This window comes from Anomaloglossus baeobatrachus, chromosome 11 (assembly GCF_048569485.1).
Source record: "Anomaloglossus baeobatrachus isolate aAnoBae1 chromosome 11, aAnoBae1.hap1, whole genome shotgun sequence".
Classification (NCBI taxonomy): domain Eukaryota; kingdom Metazoa; phylum Chordata; class Amphibia; order Anura; family Aromobatidae; genus Anomaloglossus; species Anomaloglossus baeobatrachus.
Genome location: NC_134363.1, coordinates 11,805,108 through 11,828,278, shown reverse-complemented (window position 1 = coordinate 11,828,278; position 23,171 = coordinate 11,805,108). Strand labels below are relative to the sequence as shown.

The window sequence follows — 23,171 nt, the reverse complement described above, 5'->3', positions numbered from 1 at the left end:
ACAGCAGTGTGTGTGCGCATGCCCTAGAAGCACTCCTGTGCCGCGTGCATAAGCCCTGGAAGGGGGAAGCAGGAAGCACCCACATGGAAAGTGAGCGTGCATTCCTGCAGGCAGAGGAACAAGGGGTGCAGGGACACTAGCGCTACAATGTGCCACTTCTGGGGTGGCTGTGTTCTGCTATTTTAGTCTGGGAAGGGCCAAATAACCATGGACCTTCCCACCCTGATAATATCAGCCCCCAACTGTCCGCTTTATTTTAGCTGGTTATCAAAAATAGAGAGAAGCCTACACCGTTTTTTAATTTATTAAACATCATGGGATCCCCTCTAGTTTTGATAACCAGCCAAGGTAAAGCAGACAGCTGGGGGTTGAAGTCTGCAGTTGTCTGCTTTACCTGTGTTGTTTATCATTAATATGCAGGAGCCCACATCATGTGTATTTTAATTTATTCCCTATCTGCATTTGTTTGCTGGGCAATTGCCCCCGTTTTGCTTCCTTTTTCAGCCCCCCTAGCCCTTACTACGACCATTTTACAGCACACAAGTTCGGGTCTCTATTTTGACCTGGTGGCAAGTCCCTTTTAAAAAGTGAAAACCATGGGATCTTAGACTCAAATTCTACCATATGGGTTAGAAAAGGTGCATGTCACAAGAGCGGTGGCAAAGCCCCGGGCACAACCGCTGAGTAAATAGCCAAGATCCGGCTCTGCTGTGTACTCAGCTGCTCCAAACTTCCTGCTGATGATTGTTTGCTCATTATCTATTGTACTTCACACCTATCCCACTTTTAGTCATCTCTGTTTTTCCTCAATGATGTAACTTGAAGCTTACGGGCCCCAATGCAAAAGCTCAAATAGGGCCCCCCAAAGATTGCAAACCATGTGGGACTTTTGGGACCCCCGAGGCTTCAGGGTTCGGGTGCAATTGCAGCCCCTGCACCTATTGTGCCCCTGTTGTTCACAATTTTGGACCCAGATCTTCTCCTGTGCTTCTCCCTTCCTCTGGACTTGTCCCCATAGTCCAATCAGCTCTATCCCCGTCTTACGCCCCTTGGAAGAAGGGGAAAAGATAAAAATTCAAAAACTAAAAGTTGTACTGTCTCTCTGAAGGGGCTTAGAGAGGGGATGAGCCACAGCGGATTCACAGCAGGTCACCAGTGGGGGCTCTGGTTTAGCGGACAGTTCTGAGGGTCTTTGCAGCAGTGTGCCGCTCGCTTTATGACAGATTATATATAAGGCTACAGATGAAGACGAATAATGTTTTAATGAGACACGGTCCATTTCTTGTAGTGACCAATGAAAACTCAAATGCAATTTTATCATTGTGGCGAGGGCTGGTTGTCATGGATACGGTTTTTTTTTTTTGTTTTTTTTTTAATTAATGCAGGATTGTTTCCAATGTGCTGTTCAATCATTACTCTGTCTACAATTTAGAATTTTGAAAAGTTTTTATATCATTAATTAGTTAATTACAGCTAATTTGACAAATTGGTCTCCAACAAAATGGCGGCGCCCGCGAAAAACAACAGAGCGCGCGAGACTTCCGCTGTTTCCGGGTGATTATCCCGGAAGTACTTTGGAATCTGTCTGTGATTGGTTGAGCGGATGGGCGGAGAGTGTAGCGCTTGTGTACGTTATACGAGCCGCTGCTGCCCACAACATGGCGAGTCTGTGGATGGGAGACGTGAGTGTGACCGGCGCTGCGCTGTTTACAGGGGGCCGGCTTCACAAACGGCGGGCTGCTCAGGAACTACAACGCCCAGCATGTGCGCGGCTCCCTACAGAGACTCAGTATGTGGAGAGCGAGGTGCAGGGCATGCTGGGAGTTCCAGGGCTGCTGTTCTAAAAGGAGATGATGGGAGTTGTAGTGTTAGAACAAGCACTAAGACTTGCTGGGGGTTGTAGTGCTGACACAGTAAGTGCAGGGCATGCTGGGGGTTGTAGTGCTGACACAGTAAGTGCAGGGCATGCTGGGGGTTGTAGTGCTGACACAGTAAGTGCAGGGCATGCTGGGGGTTGTAGTGCTGATACAGTAAGTGCAGGGCATGCTGGGGGTTGTAGTGCTGATACAGTAAGTGCAGGGCATGCTGGGGTTGTAGTGCTGATACAGTAAGTGCAGGGCATGCTGGGGGTTGTGGTGCTGATACAGTAAGTGCAGGGCATGCTGGGGGTTGTAGTGCTGACACAGTAAGTGCAGGGCATGCTGGGGGTTGTAGTGCTGATACAGTAAGTGCAGGGCATGCTGGGGGTTGTAGTGCTGATACAGTAAGTGCAGGGCATGCTGGGGGTTGTAGTGCTGATACAGTAAGTGCAGGGCATGCTGGGGGTTGTAGTGCTGACACAGTAAGTGCAGGGCATGCTGGGGGTTGTAGTGCTGATACAGTAAGTGCAGGGCATGCTGGGGGTTGTAGTGCTGATACAGTAAGTGCAGGGCATGCTGGGGGTTGTAGTGCTGATGCATTAAGTGCAGGTCATGCTGGGGGTTGTAGTGCTGATACAGTAAGTGCAGGGCATGCTGGGGGTTGTAGTGCTGATGCATTAAGTGCAGGGCATGCTGGGGGTTGTAGTGCTGATGCATTAAGTGCAGGTCATGCTGGGGGTTGTAGTGCTGACACAGTAAGTGCAGGGCATGCTGGGGGTTGTAGTGCTGATACAGTAAGTGCAGGGCATGCTGGGGGTTGTAGTGCTGACACAGTAAGTGCAGGGCATGCTGGGGGGTTGTAGCGCTGCCGCGTAGGGCACGGGGCATGCTGGGGGGGTTGTAGCGCTGCCGCGTAGGGCACGGGGCATGCTGGGGGGGTTGTAGCGCTGTCGCGTTGGGCGCGGGGCATGCTGGGGGGGGTTGCAGCGCCGTCGCGTTGGGCCCGGGGCATGCTGGGGGGGTTGTAGCGCCGTCGCGTTGGGCCCGGGGCATGCTGGGGGGGGTTGCAGCGCCGTCGCGTTGGGCCCGGGGCATGCTGGGGGTAGTAGTACAGCGTATTCATGGCGTTTAGTGTCAGTTGTTATATAGAGGGTACGTCCCAGGAGAGTACAGCACATAATGTGCAGATGGCGGCCGGTGTATCCTGCCGCCGCTGTGATGATTGGCGACCATACTCCCAGGGGTCGGAGGGAAGGTCACACAGCGGCGGTGACCCCTCAGACCATGGGAGCCACACACATGACACCCGGCACCTCCGATAACCGGCTTCTTTCCTCTGCCAGATCGATGAGAACATGAATGAGGCGTTCATCTCTCAGGCCTTCCAGGCCATGGGCGAGGGCGTTTTCAGCGTCAAGATCATCCGCAACCGCTTCACGGGGTGAGATGCAGCTGCAGTGAATGGTCCTGGTAACGCTCTCCCACCGTTTTCTGTCTCCAGCTCCCGTGCAGAGCTATGTCTCCGGACACAATCCCTGCGCCGTCTCCCTCCGCCTCGCTGCAGGCAGTGGAGGAGGATCAGGCGAGACGTGGGCTGTATCCATGGAAACACATAATTCTGCACAGTGGCTGTATACACATCCCAGGAGGCTGTATTGTCTGCCGTCATGTGACGCTGTGTTTTTGCTCCTCTGTTCCAGCGCACTCTCCGGCTACTGTTTTGTGGAATTTCCGGACCAGTCTTCGGCTTCCAGGTGCCTGGCGAACATAAATGGAAAACTGGTGCCCGGCGCCAACCCAGTGAGTGCGACCCGCGCCGGGACCGAGCAATCAATGGTTTTTTGCAGCATGCTGAGTATTACGTGTAATGGAGACACGGAGGGGCGGAGCACTGCAGAGTCTCCAAGTTATGCCCCGCCCCCTTTGTGCTACTAGGCCGGGGAACAGCAGTTTTCATTGCAATGTTCCTTTAACAGATGAGATACAAAGTAACAAAACTGATTTGTTTTTCAGCCCAAGAGATTCAAGCTGAAGCACGCGCTGTACACCAAGCCGACGGACCCCATGTGAGTAGTTACCCGGAGGGCCCCCCTAATGGGAAGGGATTGGGGCCCCCCCCCCTAATGGGAAGGGATTGGGGGCCCCCCCCCTAATGGGAAGGGATTGGGGCCCCCCCTAATGGGAAGGGATTGGGGCCCCCCCCCTAATGGGAAGGGATTGGGGCCCCCCCCCTAATGGGAAGGGATTGGGGCCCCCCCCCTAATGGGAAGGGATTGGGGCCCCCCCCCCTAATGGGAAGGGATTGGGGCCCCCCCCCCTAATGGGAAGGGATTGGGCCCCCCCCCCCTAATGGGAAGGGATTGGGCCCCCCCCCCTAATGGGAAGGGATTGGGCCCCCCCCCCTAATGGGAAGGGATTGGCCCCCCCCCTAATGGGAAGGGATTGGGCCCCCCCCCCTAATGGGAAGGGATTGGGGCCCCCCCCCCTAATGGGAAGGGATTGGGGCCCCCCCCCTAATGGGAAGGGATTGGGGCCCCCCCCCTAATGGGAAGGGATTGGGCCCCCCCCCCTAATGGGAAGGGATTGGGGCCCCCCCCCCCTAATGGGAAGGGATTGGGCCCCCCCCCTAATGGGAAGGGATTGGGGCCCCCCCCCTAATGGGAAGGGATTGGGGCCCCCCCCTAATGGGAAGGGATTGGGGCCCCCCCCCTAATGGGAAGGGATTGGGGCCCCCCCCCTAATGGGAAGGGATTGGGGCCCCCCCCCCTAATGGGAAGGGATTGGGGCCCCCCCCCTAATGGGAAGGGATTGGGGCCCCCCCCCCTAATGGGAAGGGATTGGGGCCCCCCCCCCTAATGGGAAGGGATTGGGGCCCCCCCCCCTAATGGGAAGGGATTGGGGCCCCCCCCCCTAATGGGAAGGGATTGGGGCCCCCCCCCCTAATGGGAAGGGATTGGGGCCCCCCCCCCTAATGGGAAGGGATTGGGGCCCCCCCCCCTAATGGGAAGGGATTGGGGCCCCCCCCCCCAATGGGAAGGGATTGGGGCCCCCCCTAATGGGAAGGGATTGGGGGCCCCCCCCCTAATGGGAAGGGATTGGAGGCCCCCCCCCTAATGGTCAAGGGATTGGGGGCCCCCCCCCCCTAATGGTCAAGGGATTGGGGGCCCCCCCCCCCTAATGGTCAAGGGATTGGGGGCCCCCCCCCCTAATGGTCAAGGGATTGGGGGCCCCCCCCCTAATGGTCAAGGGATTGGGGGCCCCCCCCCCCTAATGGTCAAGGGATTGGGGGCCCCCCCCCCCTAATGGTCAAGGGATTGGGGCCCCCCCCCCCCTAATGGTCAAGGGATTGGGGGCCCCCCCCCCTAATGGTCAAGGGATTGGGGCCCCCCCCCCCTAATGGTCAAGGGATTGGGGGCCCCCCCCCCCCTAATGGTCAAGGGATTGGGGGCCCCCCCCCCCCTAATGGTCAAGGGATTGGGGGCCCCCCCCCCTAATGGTCAAGGGATTGGGGGCCCCCCCCCCCCTAATGGTCAAGGGATTGGGGCCCCCCCCCCTAATGGTCAAGGGATTGGGGCCCCCCCCCCCTAATGGTCAAGGGATTGTGGGCCCCCCCCCTAATGGTCAAGGGATTGGGGGCCCCCCCCCCTAATGGTCAAGGGATTGGGGGCCCCCCCCCCGCCCCTAATGGTCAAGGGATTGGGGGGGCCCCCCCGCCCCTAATGGGAAGGGATTGGGGGGGCCCCCTGGCAGGACAAGAGTGTTGCTGACCTTAACCCCTTCATGATGTACAGTCATATGTTGGATCCTTGCCTTTGATACGGGCGACTCTCCCTCCGACACCGCATCGCTTACCCAGCATATGATGGCTGAATTATTCAGCCATCATCTACCTCTAACAGCTGCAGGTGGAGTGGAGCTCCGGCAAGGGGGTGTGCCATTCTTTGCGCCCATCAGCATGCCCGTGACTTGATCGTGAGATGCCAGTTGAGTCGCCATAAAAGCCGGGGGTCTACTGAAGACCCCAGTGCCTGTCATTTTGATCTTGTGAAAGACAGCGTTTAGCCGGCATTCATAAAAGATCATGATTTTTTTTGCCATACATAGCAATGCTGATGCACTGCAATGTATAGCACAAACTAGGAGATGATCGCAGCTTCGAGTACAAATAAAGTGACGAAAAAATGTTTTTGAAATATAAAAGGTTCAAATTGCCCTTTTTTGCTTTATTAAAAATAAAGCAATTTAAAAAAAATCCGTATTGTTGCGTTAGCAAAAGTCCAATTTATATCAAGATCTTAAAAAAAAAAAAAAGAAATCCTATTGGTAAACAATGTAACAAGATAAAATACTGAGGTATTACATTTTTTGTTTTAATGAGATTAAGTTTTAAAGGGAACCTGTCAGGTCCAATATGCAGCCAGAACCATGAGCAGTTCTAAGTGGCTAACCGTCCCTGTATACACTAGCATAGATAGATCTTTAGAAAAAGTATTTCTAAAGAGAGTTTCTTCTATGCTTATGAAGCCAGGGACTAGTCCTGAGGGCATGAGTTTCCTTGGCTAGTCGGCCCACATAGGTGCGCTAACCTGCTAATAACGTGCAGCGATACACACATACCTCTCATTATTCATGGTGGAGGACGGATGCGCACTGCATATGATCCGGAGTCCACGGGACTTCCGATAATCCGCAGTAAACGGATGACGGGTGCAAGCTTCCTGGCTTCAGTGAGGTATAGTGCGCATGATCAAAAGTCCCGGGATCACACCGTGCGCATCCATCCTCCACCATGAACAGCGAGAGGTATGTGTGCATCGCTGCGCGTGATTAGCATGTTAGTACACCCCTGTGGGCGTGCTAACATGCTATGTGGGCTGACTAGCCAAGGGAACTCATACCCTCGGGACTAGTCCCGCACTCATTAGCATATAAGAAACTATCTTTAGAATTACTTTTTCTAAAGATCCCTTTATCTATGCAAGTGTATACAGGGACGGTTAGGCAGGGATTAGCAATATGCACCCAGAACTGCTCGTGGTCGGGGGGGGGGGGGCATATTGCTCCTGACAGGTTCCCATTAAATATATCTTCCCCCAAAGTAATATCTAACAAAAAAAGAAATTCAGGGTGCAAAAAACCATCCCTCACACAACCCCGTATCCCGAAAAAGGAAAAGGTGACGTGATGCATCTCGGAAAGTAAAGACAAAAGGAATAGTTTTCGTTTTACAAATTCCTCCCTAAATTTTTACCGCTCGCGTACAACATATCCTGCAAAAAAAAAGAAAAAATGGCCTCATACGGTCATGTGGACGGGAAACAAAAGTTTTTTTTCCCTCACCCTATGACGGCACCACGAAATAAGGGTGTTGTCATGGGTTCGGAAAAAACACCACATTACCGGTAAGTAATTACGTATTTTTCCCTCACCCTATGACGGCACCCTTATTTCGTGGTGCCGTCATGGGTTCGGAAAAAACACATTACCGGTAAGTAATTACGTATTTTTCCAGCACCCATGATGGCACCCTTACATTCTCGTGGTGCCGTCGTGGGTTCGGAAAAAACACATTACCGGTAAGTAATTACGTATTTTTCCAGCACCCATGATGGCACCCTTACATTCTCGTGGTGCCGTCATGGGTTCGGAAAAAACACATTACCGGTAAGTAATTACGTATTTTAACTATGTCTTCTCTTTTTAGCTCCTCGCACCTCATTTATGAAAACAGAACCCATCAAAGGTAATTGTTCAGTGTCGCATTTGTTATAAAATACAATTGCTAAATAATTTTGTATAAAAGAAAATGGGGGGGGGGGTGACAATAGACAACCCCTTTAAGAAGGGAATTATACTGCGACTTTTGCAGATGGGTTCAGACTTTCTTTTTGTAGCCCTTTGAAATTCATGAGGTCATGTGATTAGGGGCATGTAACCCTTTCACGCTTCCATGAAGGCAGCCTGCAGTGTAAAGCATGGAGGGTATGGAGCTTTGCCGTCTGAGCTGTGATTCCTTTTTGTCTTCTCTTCCCCCAGTACACCAGCGAGGAACCCGACGGCTGAGTACATGCAGGCGTTCAACTACTACACCCAGCAGTTTCAGCAGATGTTCACCAACTGGAAGTACGACGAGAAAAATAACAGCTACAGCTACCAGCAGTACGGCTACACCGCCGACAACTGGCCGGTAAGCAAGGCCTGCACGCACGGCTGCGGTTTGTGACAGTGTGTCAGTGTGGACAATGCTCGCAGATCATGACCCTCTATATTGATTTTTGTTTTAGGGTCCTGAAGAGTATGAAGAGGAGGCGCTAGAAGGTAAGAAGAGACCAGAGCAAGCGCTGATCGCTGCTGCTGAACCACTTAATACTGCTGTCAATCACTGATGATGATCACACAGGCTGCGTGATCAATGGCTGTCATGGGGTCCTCATCTCAGGCGGGGGGGGGGGGGGGTCTAGAGGTGAACTTCACAGGACAACATTATATCAATATACTGCAATAGTGCACCGCAGTGTATATAACAAGAGAGCACAGGGTCAAGTCCCCAAAGAGGCTTTAAAAAAAAAAATTAAATGAAATAAATACCGTATTTTTCGGACTATAAGATGCACTTTCTTTTTTTTTTCCCCCAAATGTTGGGGGAAAGTGGGGGGGTGCGTCTTATGGTCTGAATGAGGGTGGAGCGGGCCATCGGGGGCACGAGCAGGCTGTAGCAGCGCCTGCCGGGACCATGTGGGCCCGCTCATTTCATATGCACGCCCATCCTCCCGCCCATCATCCCTCAGCGCTAAAGCCAGCTCTGACAGGTGGGCGGGGTGATGGGCGGGGGGTGCGCGCATAATTAACAGCCGGCCCGCATGATCACCCCTGGCAGCTACAGCCTGGAGTGATCATGTGCGGCTGTATTCACTGCCCCCCGCGCATCATCATCATCAGCGCGGGGGGCAGTGAATCAGTGCACTCACCCGTCCCCGTGTGTGGAGCTGTCACCGTTCCCTGCAGCATTGCGATGTCTTCCTGTCTGTGCCGGTCAGCTGATGACGTCACCGCGCTCGGTGCTGCAGCTGAGACATGGGAAGATGATCGGTGCTGCAGCGGAGACAGAGGAAGATGATCGGTGCTGCAGCTGAGACAGAGGAAGATGATCGGTGCTGCAGCTGAGACAGAGGAAGATGATCGGTGCTGCAGCTGAGACAGAGGAAGATGATCGGTGCTGCAGCTGAGACAGAGGAAGATGATCGGTGCTGCAGCTGAGACAGAGGAAGATGATCGGTGCTGCAGCTGAGACAGAGGAAGATGATCGGTGCTGCAGCTGAGACAGAGGAAGATGATCGGTGCTGCAGCTGAGACAGAGGAAGATGATCGGTGCTGCAGCTGAGACAGAGGAAGATGATCGGTGCTGCAGCTGAGACAGAGGAAGATGATCGGTGCTGCAGGGAGTGAGGAAAGGTGAGTATAAATGTTTATTTTATATTTTTTTTTTCTTCTGTGCCACAGGATACAGGCCATATACCAGAATGGGGGTATAATATGAGCGGGACGGATGGGGGTATATGAGCAGGATCATATACAAGGCAGGAGGATCATTACCAGGATGGGGTACCTTAGTAGAGAATTTGGGGACATTAGCCCCATAACCGTGTCAGCAGCAGATCCTCGCCCCATAACAATGTGTCATGACCATATTTTTTGGTTAAAATTTTATTTTCCTCCTCCAAAACCAGGGTGCGTCTTCATAGTCCGAAAAATACTAATATATATATATATATATATATATATATATATATATATATATATATATATATATATATATATATATATATATTATATTATATTATATTATATTATATTATATATTTCTACTTCAATTATATATATACTAGAAGGTGGCCGGATTCTACGCATCGGGTATTCTAGAATTTCCGTATTGTGTAGTTCATGTATGATTTTTGTTATAGATGTTGTTGTGTGTAGTTACCAAGTGTTTGTGTAGGCGCTGTACATGTTCTGGGTGTTGTCTCGGTGTGGCGGGGGGGTGAGAGCGGTGTTTGTGTGTTGCGTTGTTTGTGGAGCGCTGTGTGTCTGTAGCGTTGTGTGTGTGTGTTTTGGGGGAGGTATGTTTTGTGCAATGTGTGTGTTGTGCGGTATGTGCGTATATTTGTGTGTGCCGCGGTGTTTGTGTGTTGGGTGTTGTGTGTGTGTGCAGCGTTGTCTGTGTGTGTGGGTGTCTGTGTAGGGCGCTATTTGTGGTTCCCAGTGTGTGTGTGTGGTGTGTTGTGCAGTGCGTGTGTGGCGGTGTGTGTTTTGGGGGAAGGTGTGCACCCCCCATGCTGCCCACCCCCCATCGTGCTCCATCCCCCCATGCTGCGCACTCCCCATCGTGCTCTATCCCCCCATGCTGCGCACTCCCCATCGTGCTCTTTCCCCCCATGCTGCGCACTCCCCATCGTGCTCTATCCCCTCATGCTGCGCACTCCCCATCGTGCTCTATCCCCCCATGCTGCGCACTCCCCATCGTGCTCTATCCCCCCATGCTGCGCACTCCCCATCGTGCTCTTTCCCCCCATGCTGCGCACTCCCCATCGTGCTCTTTCCCCCCATGCTGCGCACTCCCCATCGTGCTCTATCCCCCCATGCTGCGCACTCCCCATCGTGCTCTATCCCCCCCATGCTGCGCACTCCCCATCGTGCTCTATCCCCCCATGCTGCGCACTCCCCATCGTGCTCTATCCCCTCATGCTGCGCACTCCCCATCGTGCTCTATCCCCCCATGCTGCGCACTCCCCATCGTGCTCTATCCCCCCATGCTGCGCACTCCCCATCGTGCTCTATCCCCCCATGCTGCGCACTCCCCATCGTGCTCTATCCCCCCATGCTGCGCACTCCCCATCGTGCTCTATCCCCCCATGCTGCGCACTCCCCATCGTGCTGTATCCCCCCCATGCTGCGCACTCCCCATCGTGCTCTATCCCCCCATGCTGCGCACTCCCCATCGTGCTCTATCCCCCCATGCTGCGCACTCCCCATCGTGCTCTATCCCCCCATGCTGCGCACTCCCCATCGTGCTCTATCCCCCCATGCTGCGCACTCCCCATCGTGCTCTATCCCCCCATGCTGCGCACTCCCCATCGTGCTCTATCCCCCCATGCTGCGCACTCCCCATCGTGCTCTATCCCCCCATGCTGCGCACGCCCCATCGTGCTCTATCCCCCCCATGCTGCGCACGCCCCATCGTGCTCCATCCCCCCATGCTGCGCACGCCCCATCGTGCTCCATCCCCCCATGCTGCGCACGCCCCATCGTGCTCCATCCCCCCATGCTGCGCACGCCCCATCGTGCTCCATCCCCCATGCTGCGCACGCCCCATCGTGCTCCATCCCCCATGCTGCGCACGCCCCATCGTGCTCCATCCCCCATTCTGCGCACGCCCCATCGTGCTCCATCCCCCATGCTGCGCACGCCCCATCGTGCTCCATCCCCCATGCTGCGCACGCCCCATCGTGCTCCATCCCCCATGCTGCGCACGCCCCATCGTGCTCCATCCCCCATGCTGCGCACGCCCCATCGTGCTCCATCCCCCATGCTGCGCACGCCCCATCGTGCTCCATCCCCCATGCTGCGCACGCCCCATCGTGCTCCATCCCCCATGCTGCGCACGCCCCATCGTGCTCCATCCCCCATGCTGCGCACGCCCCATCGTGCTCCATCCCCCATGCTGCGCACGCCCCATCGTGCTCCATCCCCCATGCTGCGCACGCCCCATCGTGCTCCATCCCCCATGCTGCGCACGCCCCATCGTGCTCCATCCCCCATGCTGCGCACGCCCCATCGTGCTCCATCCCCCATGCTGCGCACGCCCCATCGTGCTCCACAGTCACACATCAGACAGTATACACGCACACATCTGATCGCATACACTCACACCCCACTTCTGCCTGTGCCCTCCGGTGGGCGGTCCAGCAGCTGTGCTGCACGCCGTGCTCCTCTGCCTTCTGCCGACACGCACACACCCGATCGCATACACGCACACACACCCTGACGATATTGCACATACGCGCTCACACTCACAACATCCGGAGATACCACATGCTTCTGGCCATGTGATCCTCTGGCAGGTCCTGGAAGGTCACTGCACGCACAGGATCGCCGCCGAGAATCAAGCGATATTACTGGATGTTGTGAGTGTGTGGATGCGATCTGATGTGTGTGTGTCTGTTCTTATGTGTGTGTGTGTGTGTGTGTGTGTGTTCCGCTGCTGCAGGACCTTGATGCGCTCACCTGGGAGCCGGTGTACGCTGGTAACTGTGCTACACAATATTACATGGTTATCAGCGTACCCCACCCCCCGCTCGCACGGGAGCCCACACCAGCGTACGCCGGCAACCCCAGCAATGCGAGGGTATGTGTCGGCTGGGTTGGCGGCGTACGCTGATGTGGGCTCCCGGGGGTACAGCACTCACCTGGGAGTCGGGGCGGTTCGGGGAATGCGTGCGGGGGGCGGGGCCAGAGCGAGCGTGCAATGCGTGAGGGGGGTGGGGCGTGGCCGACTTGCCAATGTGCGCAGGGGGCCGGGGCGAGAGGCCAATCCGTGTGGAGGGCGAAGCCTGGGGGAGCAGCCGGCCAATCCGTGCGGGGGTGCGTAGCCGAGGCGAGCGGCCAATCCATGCGGGGGGGTGGAGGCGAGCGGCCAATGAGACGCTTGTCGGGGTAAGGACGGAATTTTGGAGCCAGAATTTTGGAGACAGACAGACAGACTAAGGCTATATATATATATATATATATATATATATATATATATATATATATATATATATATATATATATATATATATATATATATATATATATATATATATATATATATATATATATATATATATTAATATAATATATTCAAGTAGAACTTTTGTTCTTACCCTTTTTAACCCTTTTTTTTATACTATATTGACTTCATGTCACTGATGTTCTGCAGCGGGTACTGTACAGCAAAATGGAGTGGACGATCACAGCGTTATGAACCCTTGAGGAGATTAGTAAATGCAGTAAAAAGTTTAAATATATGAAGAAAATCCTAAGTTTGGACCCCCCCCCCCTTAAAAATAACTATTAAATACGCACATTGGAAATCACTGTCCAACAATATCAAATCTATCAAAATATGAAATAAACTAATCCGATAGGAAAACATTGTAACGAAAAACAAAAATTGCCAGAATTAGTTTGTTTTCTGGCTGCTGTAAAAAGTGATCAAAATATTGCATCTACCCCAAAATGGTACAATAAAAAAGACAGCAGGAAGGGTGCAAAAACAAGACCTCTCGCTAGATGATGAAATGAATGGCGTCATTCAAAAGCACAACTCCTCCTGTAAAAAATAAGACCTTACACAGGGCCCAGGTCCTTGGGTGGGGGGGGGGGGGATTTAAAATGCTCCATGTCTCGGAAGATGGGCACACAAGTTGTTTTTTTTGTTTTGTTTGTTTTTTTTTAACTTTCACTGGTGTACAAAAAAAAAAAAGCTTGTGATCTATGTAATCATACTGATTTACAAAGTCGTACTAACAGGCTAGTTTTAGTGAACATGATAGATAAAAATTGTGGAATTATAAAGATATTTTTCCGGCACCCATGACTGCACCACAAGAATGTAAGGGTGCCGTCATGGGTTCAGAAATAAACCCATTACCGGTAAGTAATTACGTATTTTTCCACAACGCATGACTGTACCCTTACATTCTCGTGGTGCTGTCATGGGTTCAGAAAAAACACATTACCGGTAAGTAATTACGTATTTCTTCGGCGCTCCATTGGGAGACCCAGACGATTGGGTGTATAGCACTGCCTCCGGAGGCCACACAAAGCATTACACTAAAAAGTGTAAGGCCCCTCCCCTTCTGGCTATACACCCCCCGTGGGATCACGGGCTGCTCAGTTTTCAAGCTTTGTGCGAAGGAGGTCAGACATCCACGCATAGCTCCACTGTTTAGTCAGCAGTAGCTGCTGACTATATCGGATGGAAGAAAAGAGGGCCCATACTAGGGCCCCCAGCATGCTCCCTTCTCACCCCAGTCCGATTGGCGGTGTTTGTTAAGGTTGAGGTACCCATTGTGGGTACGGAGGCTGGAGCCCACATGCTGTTTTCCTTCCCCATCCCCCTGAGGGGCTCTGAGGAAGTGGGATCTTACCGGCCTCCAGGCTCTGAGGCCGGGCTCCATCCACAGACCCATGGAACCTGCTGGATACGGAGCTGGGTACCGTTCAGGGACAAGGCCCTGCTACATTCAGGTACTCTGTGTCCCCGTATGGACAGGCCGCGCACACTCCAGACTTGCTGGGTGTGCTAGTGCGCCGGGGACAGTAGCGCTGCGCGCTGGGGTTACAGTCACTGCAGTTTCTCTGAGGGACTTTATGTGTTGGGGACTGCCGCGCCGGCCGCCCCTGGAGCGGCGGCGCGCCGGGGACTTAGCGCCGACCGTACTTTTACGACGGCGGCGCTTATAAATCTAGTCCCCGGCTTTTGCGGCCTAGCTCCGCTTCGTTCCCGCCCCCACCCTGTCAATCAGGGAAAGGGAGAGACGCTGTTCTATAGTCAGCGCCGAGGGCTGGAGCCTTATTTACATACTCCAGCCCTCTCACTAGGCACAGTGGGACGCAGGTTTCCCGCTTTTCGTCTGGACACACCCAGGGCCCGCCCCTCTCCACAGGACGCCGGCAGCCATTCCTGCATGCAGTCTGGCTGGAGAACGGACACAGGCTCTGGGAGACCCAGACAAGGGATTTCTGGCGACCACACACCCGCGTTAAGCGGGCGGTAAGCAGCACATTAGTGCTGGCCCCACTAGTGCCACAGTGTTATATTGGTGTATTTTTTTCTCTATACTATATATATATATATATATATTGCACTGTAAGGTCGCTTCTTGGCTGTATACCCTATATTGCTCTGAGGAGACGACAACATGTCATCCGCAAAACGCAAGGGTGCCAAGACACAGGCTGTTTACACTGCTTGTGCCGCTTGTGGGGCTGATCTACCGGCAGGTTCCAATGACCCCCATTGTGTGCAATGTTCGGTCCCTGTGCCACTTCGTCAGCCGCAGTCTATGGTGGTAGTGGCCCAGGCAGAGTCACCGGTGAACCCTGTCCCGGTGACGGGGACAGAGTTTGCAGTTTTTGCTGACAAGATGTCTGTCACTATGACAAAAATCCTAGAGACCTTGCAGGCCAGGCCAGTTACCCAGACCATGGACACTGCTGCGTCAATGTTCCCCGGTCCCCCTCAGTTGGAGTTAATCCGTGCTTCAAGGGGGTCCCTGGCATCACAGGCTGATGGCTCTGACTCGGATGACAGTCCCAGGCAGCCTAAGCGAGCTCGCTGGGAGAGACCCTCCACGTCATCACGCGGATCAGGGTCTCAGCGAGAAGAGTCTCTACATGATGAGACAGAGGAGGGTGATCAGGAGTCTAATCCTGACGCCGCTCTCAATCTGGATACGCCAGATGGTGACGCCATGGTAAATGACCTTATAGCGGCCATCAATAGACTGTTGGATATTTCTCCCCCTGCCCCTTCAGCAGAAGAGGCAGCAGCACAGCAGGAGAAGTTCCATTTCAGGTATCCCAAGCGTAAACTGAGTACTTTTCTGGACCACGCTGACTTCAGAGAATCAGTCCAGAAACACCATGCTTATCCAGATAAGCGTTTCTCCAAACGTCTTAAGGATACACGTTATCCCTTTCCCCCTGACGTGGTCAAACGCTGGACCCAGTGTCCAAAGGTGGACCCCCCAATCTCCAGGCTTGCGGCTAGATCCATAGTTGCAGTGGAAGATGGGGCTTCACTTAAAGATGCCAATGACAGACAGATGGACCTTTGGTTAAAGTCTGTCTATGAAGCGATCGGCGCGTCGTTTGCTCCAGCATTCGCGGCCGTGTGGGCACTCCAAGCTATTTCAGCTGGCCTGGCACAGGTGGACTCTATCATACGTCCAGCAGTGCCGCGAGTAGCGTCCCTAACCTCGCAAATGTCTGCGTTTGCGACTTACGCTATCAACGCTGTCCTGGACTCTACGAGCCGTACCTCAATGGCGTCTGCCAACTCTGTGGTTTTGCGCAGAGCCTTGTGGTTAAAGGAATGGAAAGCGGATTCTGCTTCCAAAAAATGTTTAACCAGCTTGCCACTATCTGGAGACAGACTGTTTGGTGAGCAATTGGCGGAAATCATTAAACAGTCCAAAGGTAAGGACTCCTCCTTACCCCAGCCCAGATCAAGCAAACCTCAACAAAGGAGGTGGCAGTCGAGGTTTCGGTCCTTTCGAGGCTCCGGCAAGGCCCAATTCTCCTCGTCCAAAGGGACTCAGAAGGAGCAAAGGGGCTCAGATTCCTGGCGGGCTCACTCACGCCCCAAGAAAGCAACCGGAGGAACCGCTTCCAAGGCGGCTGCCTCATGACTTTCGGCCTCCTCCCTCCGCATCCTCGGTCGGTGGCAGGCTCTCCCGCTTTTGCGACATTTGGCTGCCACAGGTCAAGGACCGGTGGGTAACAGACATTTTGTCTCACGGGTACAGGATAGAGTTCAGTTCTCGTCCTCCGCCTCGGTTCTTCAGAACTTCCCCACATCCCGACCGAGCAGAGGCTCTTCTGCAGGCGGTGGGCTCACTAAGAGCAGAAGGAGTGGTGATCCCTGTTCCTCTTCAGGAACAAGGGCAAGGTTTTTACTCCAATCTCTTTGTGGTTCCAAAAAAGGACGGCTCGTTCCGTCCTGTTCTGGACCTAAAGCTCCTCAACAAGCATGTGAACGCCAGGCGGTTCCGGATGGAATCCCTCCGCTCCGTCATTGCCTCAATGTCTCAAGGAGATTTCCTTGCATCAATAGACATCAAAGATGCTTATCTCCACGTGCCGATTGCTACAGAGCACCAACGTTTTCTACGTTTCGTGATAGGACACGAACATCTCCAGTTCGTAGCGCTGCCATTTGGTCTGGCGACAGCACCACGGGTTTTCACCAAGGTCATGGCGGCAGTGGTAGCAGTCTTGCACTCCCAGGGACACTCGGTGATCCCTTACTTGGACGATCTACTTGTCAAAGCACCCTCTCAAGAGGCATGCCAACACAGCCTGAATGTTGCGCTGGAGACTCTCCAGACTTTCGGGTGGATCATCAACTTTTCAAAGTCAAATCTGTCACCGACTCAATCACTGACGTATCTTGGCATGGAGTTTCATACTCTCTCAGCGATAGTGAAGCTTCCGCTGGACAAGCAGCGGTCACTACAGACAGGGGTACAATCTCTCCTTCATGGTCAGTCGCACTCCTTAAGGCGCCTCATGCACTTCCTAGGGAAGATGGTGGCAGCAATGGAGGCAGTCCCGTTTGCGCAGTTTCATCTGCGCCCACTTCAATGGGACATTCTCCGCCAATGGGACGGGAAGTCAACTTCCCTGGACAGGAAAGTCTCCCTTTCCCAGACGGCCAAGGACTCTCTGCAATGGTGGCTTCTTCCCACCTCATTATCACAGGGAAGATCATTCCTGCCCCCATCCTGGGCAGTGGTCACGACAGACGCGAGTCTGTCAGGGTGGGGAGCAGTTTTTCTCCACCACAGGGCTCAAGGGACGTGGACTCAGCAGGAGTCCACCCTTCAGATCAATGTTCTGGAAATCAGGGCAGTGTATCTTGCCCTATTAGCCTTCCAGCAGTGGCTGGAAGGAAAGCAGATCCGAATTCAGTCGGACAACTCCACAGCGGTGGCATACATCAACCACCAAGGAGGGACACGCAGTCGGCAAGCCTTCCAGGAAGTCCGGCGGATTCTGTTATGGGTGGAGGACAGAGCATCCACCATATCAGCGGTTCACATTCCGGGCGTAGAAAACTGGGAAGCAGACTTCCTCAGTCGCCAGGGTATGGACGCAGGGGAATGGTCCCTTCACCCGGACGTGTTTCAGGAAATCTGTCGCCGCTGGGGGGTGCCGGACGTCGACCTAATGGCGTCTCGGCACAACAACAAGGTCCCGACCTTCATAGCGCGGTCTCGCGATCAAAGAGCTCTGGCGGCAGACGCCTTAGTGCAAGATTGGTCGCAGTTCCGGCTCCCTTATGTGTTCCCACCTCTGGCACTCTTGCCCAGAGTGCTACGCAAGATCAGATCCGATTGCAGCCGCGTCATACTCGTCGCCCCAGACTGGCCGAGGAGGTCGTGGTACCCGGATCTGTGGCATCTCACGGTCGGCCAACCGTGGACACTACCAGACCGACCAGACTTACTGTCCCAAGGGCCGTTTTTCCATCGGAATTCTGCGGCCCTGAACCTGACTGTGTGGCCATTGAGTCCTGGATCCTAGCGTCTTCAGGATTATCCCAAGGGGTTGTTGCCACCATGAGACAGGCTAGGAAGTCCACTTCTGCTAAGATCTATCACAGAACGTGGAGGATTTTCTTATCCTGGTGCTCTGCACAAGGAGTATCCCCCTGGCCATTCGCGTTACCTACTTTTCTTTCCTTCCTGCAAGCCGGGTTGGAAAAGGGCTTGTCGCTCGGCTCCCTTAAAGGGCAAGTCTCGGCACTATCCTTGTTTTTTCAGAAGCGTCTAGCACGACTTTCTCAGGTGCGCACGTTCCTGCAGGGGGTTTGTCATATCATCCCTCCGTACAGGCGGCCGTTAGATCCATGGGATCTAAACAGGGTACTAGTTGCTCTCCAGAAACCGCCCTTCGAGCCTCTGAAGGATGTTTCACTTTCTCGTCTCTCACAGAAAGTGGCCTTTCTAGTGGCGGTGTCATCCAAGGCTTCCTTCCTGGTGTTTCACCAGGACAAGGTAGTGCTGCGCCCCGTTCAGGAGTTTCTCCCTAAGGTGGTATCCTCTTTTCATCTTAATCAGGATATCTCTTTGCCTTCGTTTTGTCCTCATGCAGTTCATCGGTATGAAAAGGATTTACATTTGTTAGATCTGGTGAGAGCACTCAGAATCTACATTTCCCGCACGGCGCCCCTGCGCCGCTCGGATGCACTCTTTGTCCTTGTCGCTGGTAAGCGCAAAGGGTCGCAGGCTTCCAAAGCCACCCTGGCTCGATGGATCAAAGAACCAATTCTTGAAGCCTACCGTTCTGCTGGGCTTCCGGTTCCGTCAGGGCTGAAGGCCCACTCAACCAGAGCCGTGGGTGCGTCCTGGGCATTACGACACCAGGCTACGGCTCAACAGGTGTGCCAGGCAGCTACCTGGTCGAGTCTGCACACTTTCACCAAACATTATCAGGTGCATACCTATGCTTCGGCGGATGCCAGCCTAGGTAGAAGAGTCCTGCAGGCGGCAGTGACACCCCCGTAGGGGAGGGCTGTCTTGCAGCTCTAACATGAGGTATTTCTTTACCCACCCAGGGACTGCTTTTGGACGTCCCAATCGTCTGGGTCTCCCAATGGAGCGCCGAAGAAGGGAATTTTGTTACTTACCGTAAATTCCTTTTCTTCTAGCTCCTATTGGGAGACCCAGCACCCGCCCTGTTGTCCTTCGGGATTGTTGGTTGTTTTTCGGGTACACATGTTGTTCATGTTCAACGGTTTTCAGTTCTCCGATGTTACTTCGGAGTGAATTTGTTTAAACCAGTTATTGGCTTTCCTCCTTCTTGCTTTAGCACTAAAACTGAGCAGCCCGTGATCCCACGGGGGGTGTATAGCCAGAAGGGGAGGGGCCTTACACTTTTTAGTGTAATGCTTTGTGTGGCCTCCGGAGGCAGTGCTATACACCCAATCGTCTGGGTCTCCCAATAGGAGCTAGAAGAAAAGGAATTTACGGTAAGTAACAAAATTCCCTTCTTTTTCAGCACCCATGACTGCACCCTTACATTCTCGTGGTGCCGTCATGGGTTCAGAAAAAACACATTACCGGTAAGTAATTACGTATTTTTCTTATTATTTTTTATTCTATATTTTTTTTTTTTCTCTGCAATTTCAACTCACTTGGAATTTTTTTTTCCATTTCCCATGCATTAGATGATAAAATGCATAGTGTCATTCAAAAGTATAACTTTACCCCCAAAAAAACAACCTTCATACGGCTGTGTGAATAGAAAAACAAAAAAAGTTATGGCTCTCGGAAGAGGGGGAGGAAGAGAACGGTCAAAAAAAAAAGCAGACCAAAAAAAAATGGAAAATGGTCACGGCATGAAGGGGTTAAAAGGACAACAAATTGTTTTTTTTTTTTGTTTTTTTTTAATTTGTAAATGTTTGATCTACCAAAGTAGCCCAACTACAGGGCGTTATTCTGCACTGGAAAAATTTGTAATTACTTACCGGTAATGTGTTTTTTCTGAACCCATGACTGCACCACGAGAATGTAAGGGTGCCATCATGGGTGCTGGAAAAATGACAAAATGACATCTCTGGCAAAAAAAACTTCCAAAAGACCACTTCCAAATTGGCGATTTTTATATTTTGATTTATTTTTATTTTTTTTTTTATTTTATTTTAGATTTTTGAGTAAAATGTAAATTATTCTTTTATTCTATAAACTACTGACGACGTCTCCGAATTTCCAAGCTATACGTTTTTGTATTTTCTGATAATGAGAAATGGTGAAAATAACAGAACAATGCAGATAATGCAAAGAAAACAAGTTCATCATCATTTACACACAATACTGATAATGTTGTATCTCAGGAAGAGTCAGAAATTAATATTTTGTGGCATAACCATGATTGTTAATCCCAGCTTTCATGCATCTTGGCTGCTTTCCACCAGTCTTTCACATTGCTTTTGGGTGACCTTATGCCCCTCCTGGTGCAGAAATGTAAGCAGTTCTTTGTTTGATGGCTTGTGACTATCCATCTTCCTCTTGGTTACATTCCAGATGTTTTCAATGGGGTCCAGGTCTGGAGATTGACAGGGTTTTGATGTGGTGGTCCTTCATCCACACATTGACCTCACTGTGTGGCATGGCGCATTATCCTGCTGGAAAAACCAGTCCTCAGAGTTGGGGAACATTGCCTGAGCAGAAGGAAGCAGCTGGTTTTCCAGGATAACCTTGTATGCAGCTTAAATCATACGTCTTTCACAAAGTTTAATCTGCCCAATTCCAGCCTTGCTGAAGCCTCCCCAGATCATCACCGATCCTCCACCAGATTTCACAGTGGGTGCAGGTCACTCTGGCTTGTCGCCTCTCCAGGTCTCCGGCTAACCATTAGACGACCAGGTGTTGGGCAAAGCTGAAAATTAGGTAAAGAGAATTCAACAAACATCTTTGCAAAGGGTGAATGAATCAAGCCGCATACAAGGTTATCCTGGAAAAACAGTTGCTGCCTTCTGCTCAGGCAATGTTCCCCAACTCTGAGGACTGTTTTTTCCAGCAGGACAATGCGCCGTGCCACACAGCTAGGTCAATCAATGTGTGGATGAAGGAGCACCACATCAAAACCCTGTCATGGCCAGCCCAATCTCCAGACCTGAACCCCATTGAAAACCTCTGGAATCAAGAGGAAGATGGATAGTCACAAGCCATCAAACAAAGACGAACTGCTTACATTTTTGCAGCAGGGGTAGCATGAGGTCACCCAAAAGCAGAGTGACAGACTGGAGGAAAGCAGCCAAGACTCATGAAAGCTGTGATTAAACATCATGGTTATTCCACAAAAATATTGCTTTCTGAATCTTCCTGAGGGAAAACATTATTAGTATTGTTGTTTGTAGATGATTAGGAACTTGTTTTCTTTGCATTATCCATGCCACACAGCTCGGTCAATCAATGTGTGGATGAAGAACCACCACATCAAAGCCCTGTCATGGCCAGACCAATCCCCAGACCTAATTTTTACCACCACATCAAAGCCCTGTCATGGCCAGACCAATCCCCAGACCTAATTTTTACCACCACATCAAAGCCCTGTCATGGCCAGACCGAATTTTTGCTACGTATGTATCCTCTGAGATCTTCCACTATACAGTCGGGTGTTGTAGTTGTATACGGATATAGTCCTATGGATCCCCTCCTTCCTGTAACTGTGTTTACATCATCTCAAAAGGATCCAACCTTCACTACAGCCTCTGCTGGAGATATTGTCTTCCATGTCCTTATCCTGTCCTCTCTCACCTGTCCTTGCTTTTTTGCTCTTTTCCAGAACCCGACCCCCAGGTGGACGTGGCCGAGGCCAATAAACAGTTCATGGAGCAGAGCGAGGAGGTGTACGAGGCCCTGATGAGCTGTCACTGGCAGCCGCTCGACATCGTCACTTCCCAAATACCAAATGAAGCGTGACCTCCCGGCTGTGGACGCCACCGCAAGACCTCCTCATCTCCGGGACCCTGTCATGTGATGGACACGTTTTAGGTTTGTCCGATCCTCCTGTAGATGCCGTTGAGGATGATGTGTGCTCAGCCGAAGAGCCACGTACATATGAATCAGGAGGATCAGGATGAACGTCGCAGGATGACCCTGCCCCCACAATAGGGTGGTGATGACTGGCCCTTATAGCCAGGTGTAATGTCGCTTCTCATGGATTTGTTTCAGGAAGGGGGGGATACCTGACACTGATACATTGTAACGAACGCTCAGATATGGAGTAATATCAGGAGCGCTTTTTTTTTTTTTAAATTTTGTCTTTGCCAATAATTAAACTGTAAATAAAAGTGGAGACCTCTTGTGCTCTTTATACTGTGTATATACAGTGTGTCCACCCATCTCCTGTATACACCGCACCTATATACAGCGTGTCCACCCATATCCTGTATACACCGCGCCTATATACAGCGTGTCCACCCACACCCTATATGCAAGGTGTCGCTTCGTATTGAATTGATGATGCCCTAAACTTTGTAATTCCCTATTTTTTTCTCTCTTGTTCCGTTTGAGATAAAAATTCTAATGCCGTTGTTTTCCAGCAGGTGGCGCTATAGGTGGTTTCATTGCGTAGCGTATGGATACTTTACTATACCTAGACACCACTTCTATGCCTATAGCTGCCGCCATTCTCAAGTTCATGGCAATGGACAGGAGATGGGTGGACACACTGTATAGAGGTGCGGTGTATACAGGATATGGGTGGACACACTGTATATAGGTGCAGTGTATACAGGAGATGGGTGGACACACTGTATATAGATGCGGTGTATACAGGATATGGGTGGACACACTGTATAGAGGTGCGGTGTATACAGGATATGGGTGGACACACTGTATAGAGGTGCGGTGTATACAGGATATGGGTGGACACACTGTATAGAGGTGCGGTGTATACAGGATATGGGTAGACACACTGTATATAGGTGCAGTGTATACAGGAGATGGGTGGACACACTGTATATAGATGCGGTGTATA

The 23,171-nt window shown here is 51.9% G+C and overlaps 1 protein-coding gene across 1 annotated transcript; it reads left to right on the top strand.

The window, feature by feature from the left end:
- The first annotated feature begins 1,603 nt into the window (after window positions 1–1,603).
- On the top strand, window positions 1,604–22,482 carry TRNAU1AP (tRNA selenocysteine 1 associated protein 1). The gene is made up of 8 exons (XM_075327811.1): window positions 1,604–1,682; window positions 3,203–3,300; window positions 3,560–3,659; window positions 3,873–3,925; window positions 7,564–7,602; window positions 7,896–8,046; window positions 8,144–8,177; window positions 21,975–22,482. The coding sequence occupies exons 1-8, from the start codon at window positions 1,659–1,661 to the stop codon at window positions 22,109–22,111; spliced, it is 636 nt and encodes a 211-aa protein (XP_075183926.1). The 5' UTR covers window positions 1,604–1,658; the 3' UTR covers window positions 22,112–22,482.
- The last annotated feature ends 689 nt before the right edge of the window (window positions 22,483–23,171 follow it).

What these genes read in the sequence shown, in the direction of transcription:
- TRNAU1AP (XM_075327811.1), top strand. Translation starts at nt 1,659, where the DNA reads ATGGCGAGTCTGTGGATGGGAGAC. An exon ending in ATCCGCAACCGCTTCACGGG is followed by an intron (nt 3,301 to 3,559) that starts GTGAGATGCAGC and finishes CCTCTGTTCCAG; the next exon opens with CGCACTCTCCGGCTACTGTT. An exon ending in TGAAGAGGAGGCGCTAGAAG is followed by an intron (nt 8,178 to 21,974) that starts GTAAGAAGAGAC and finishes GCTCTTTTCCAG; the next exon opens with AACCCGACCCCCAGGTGGAC.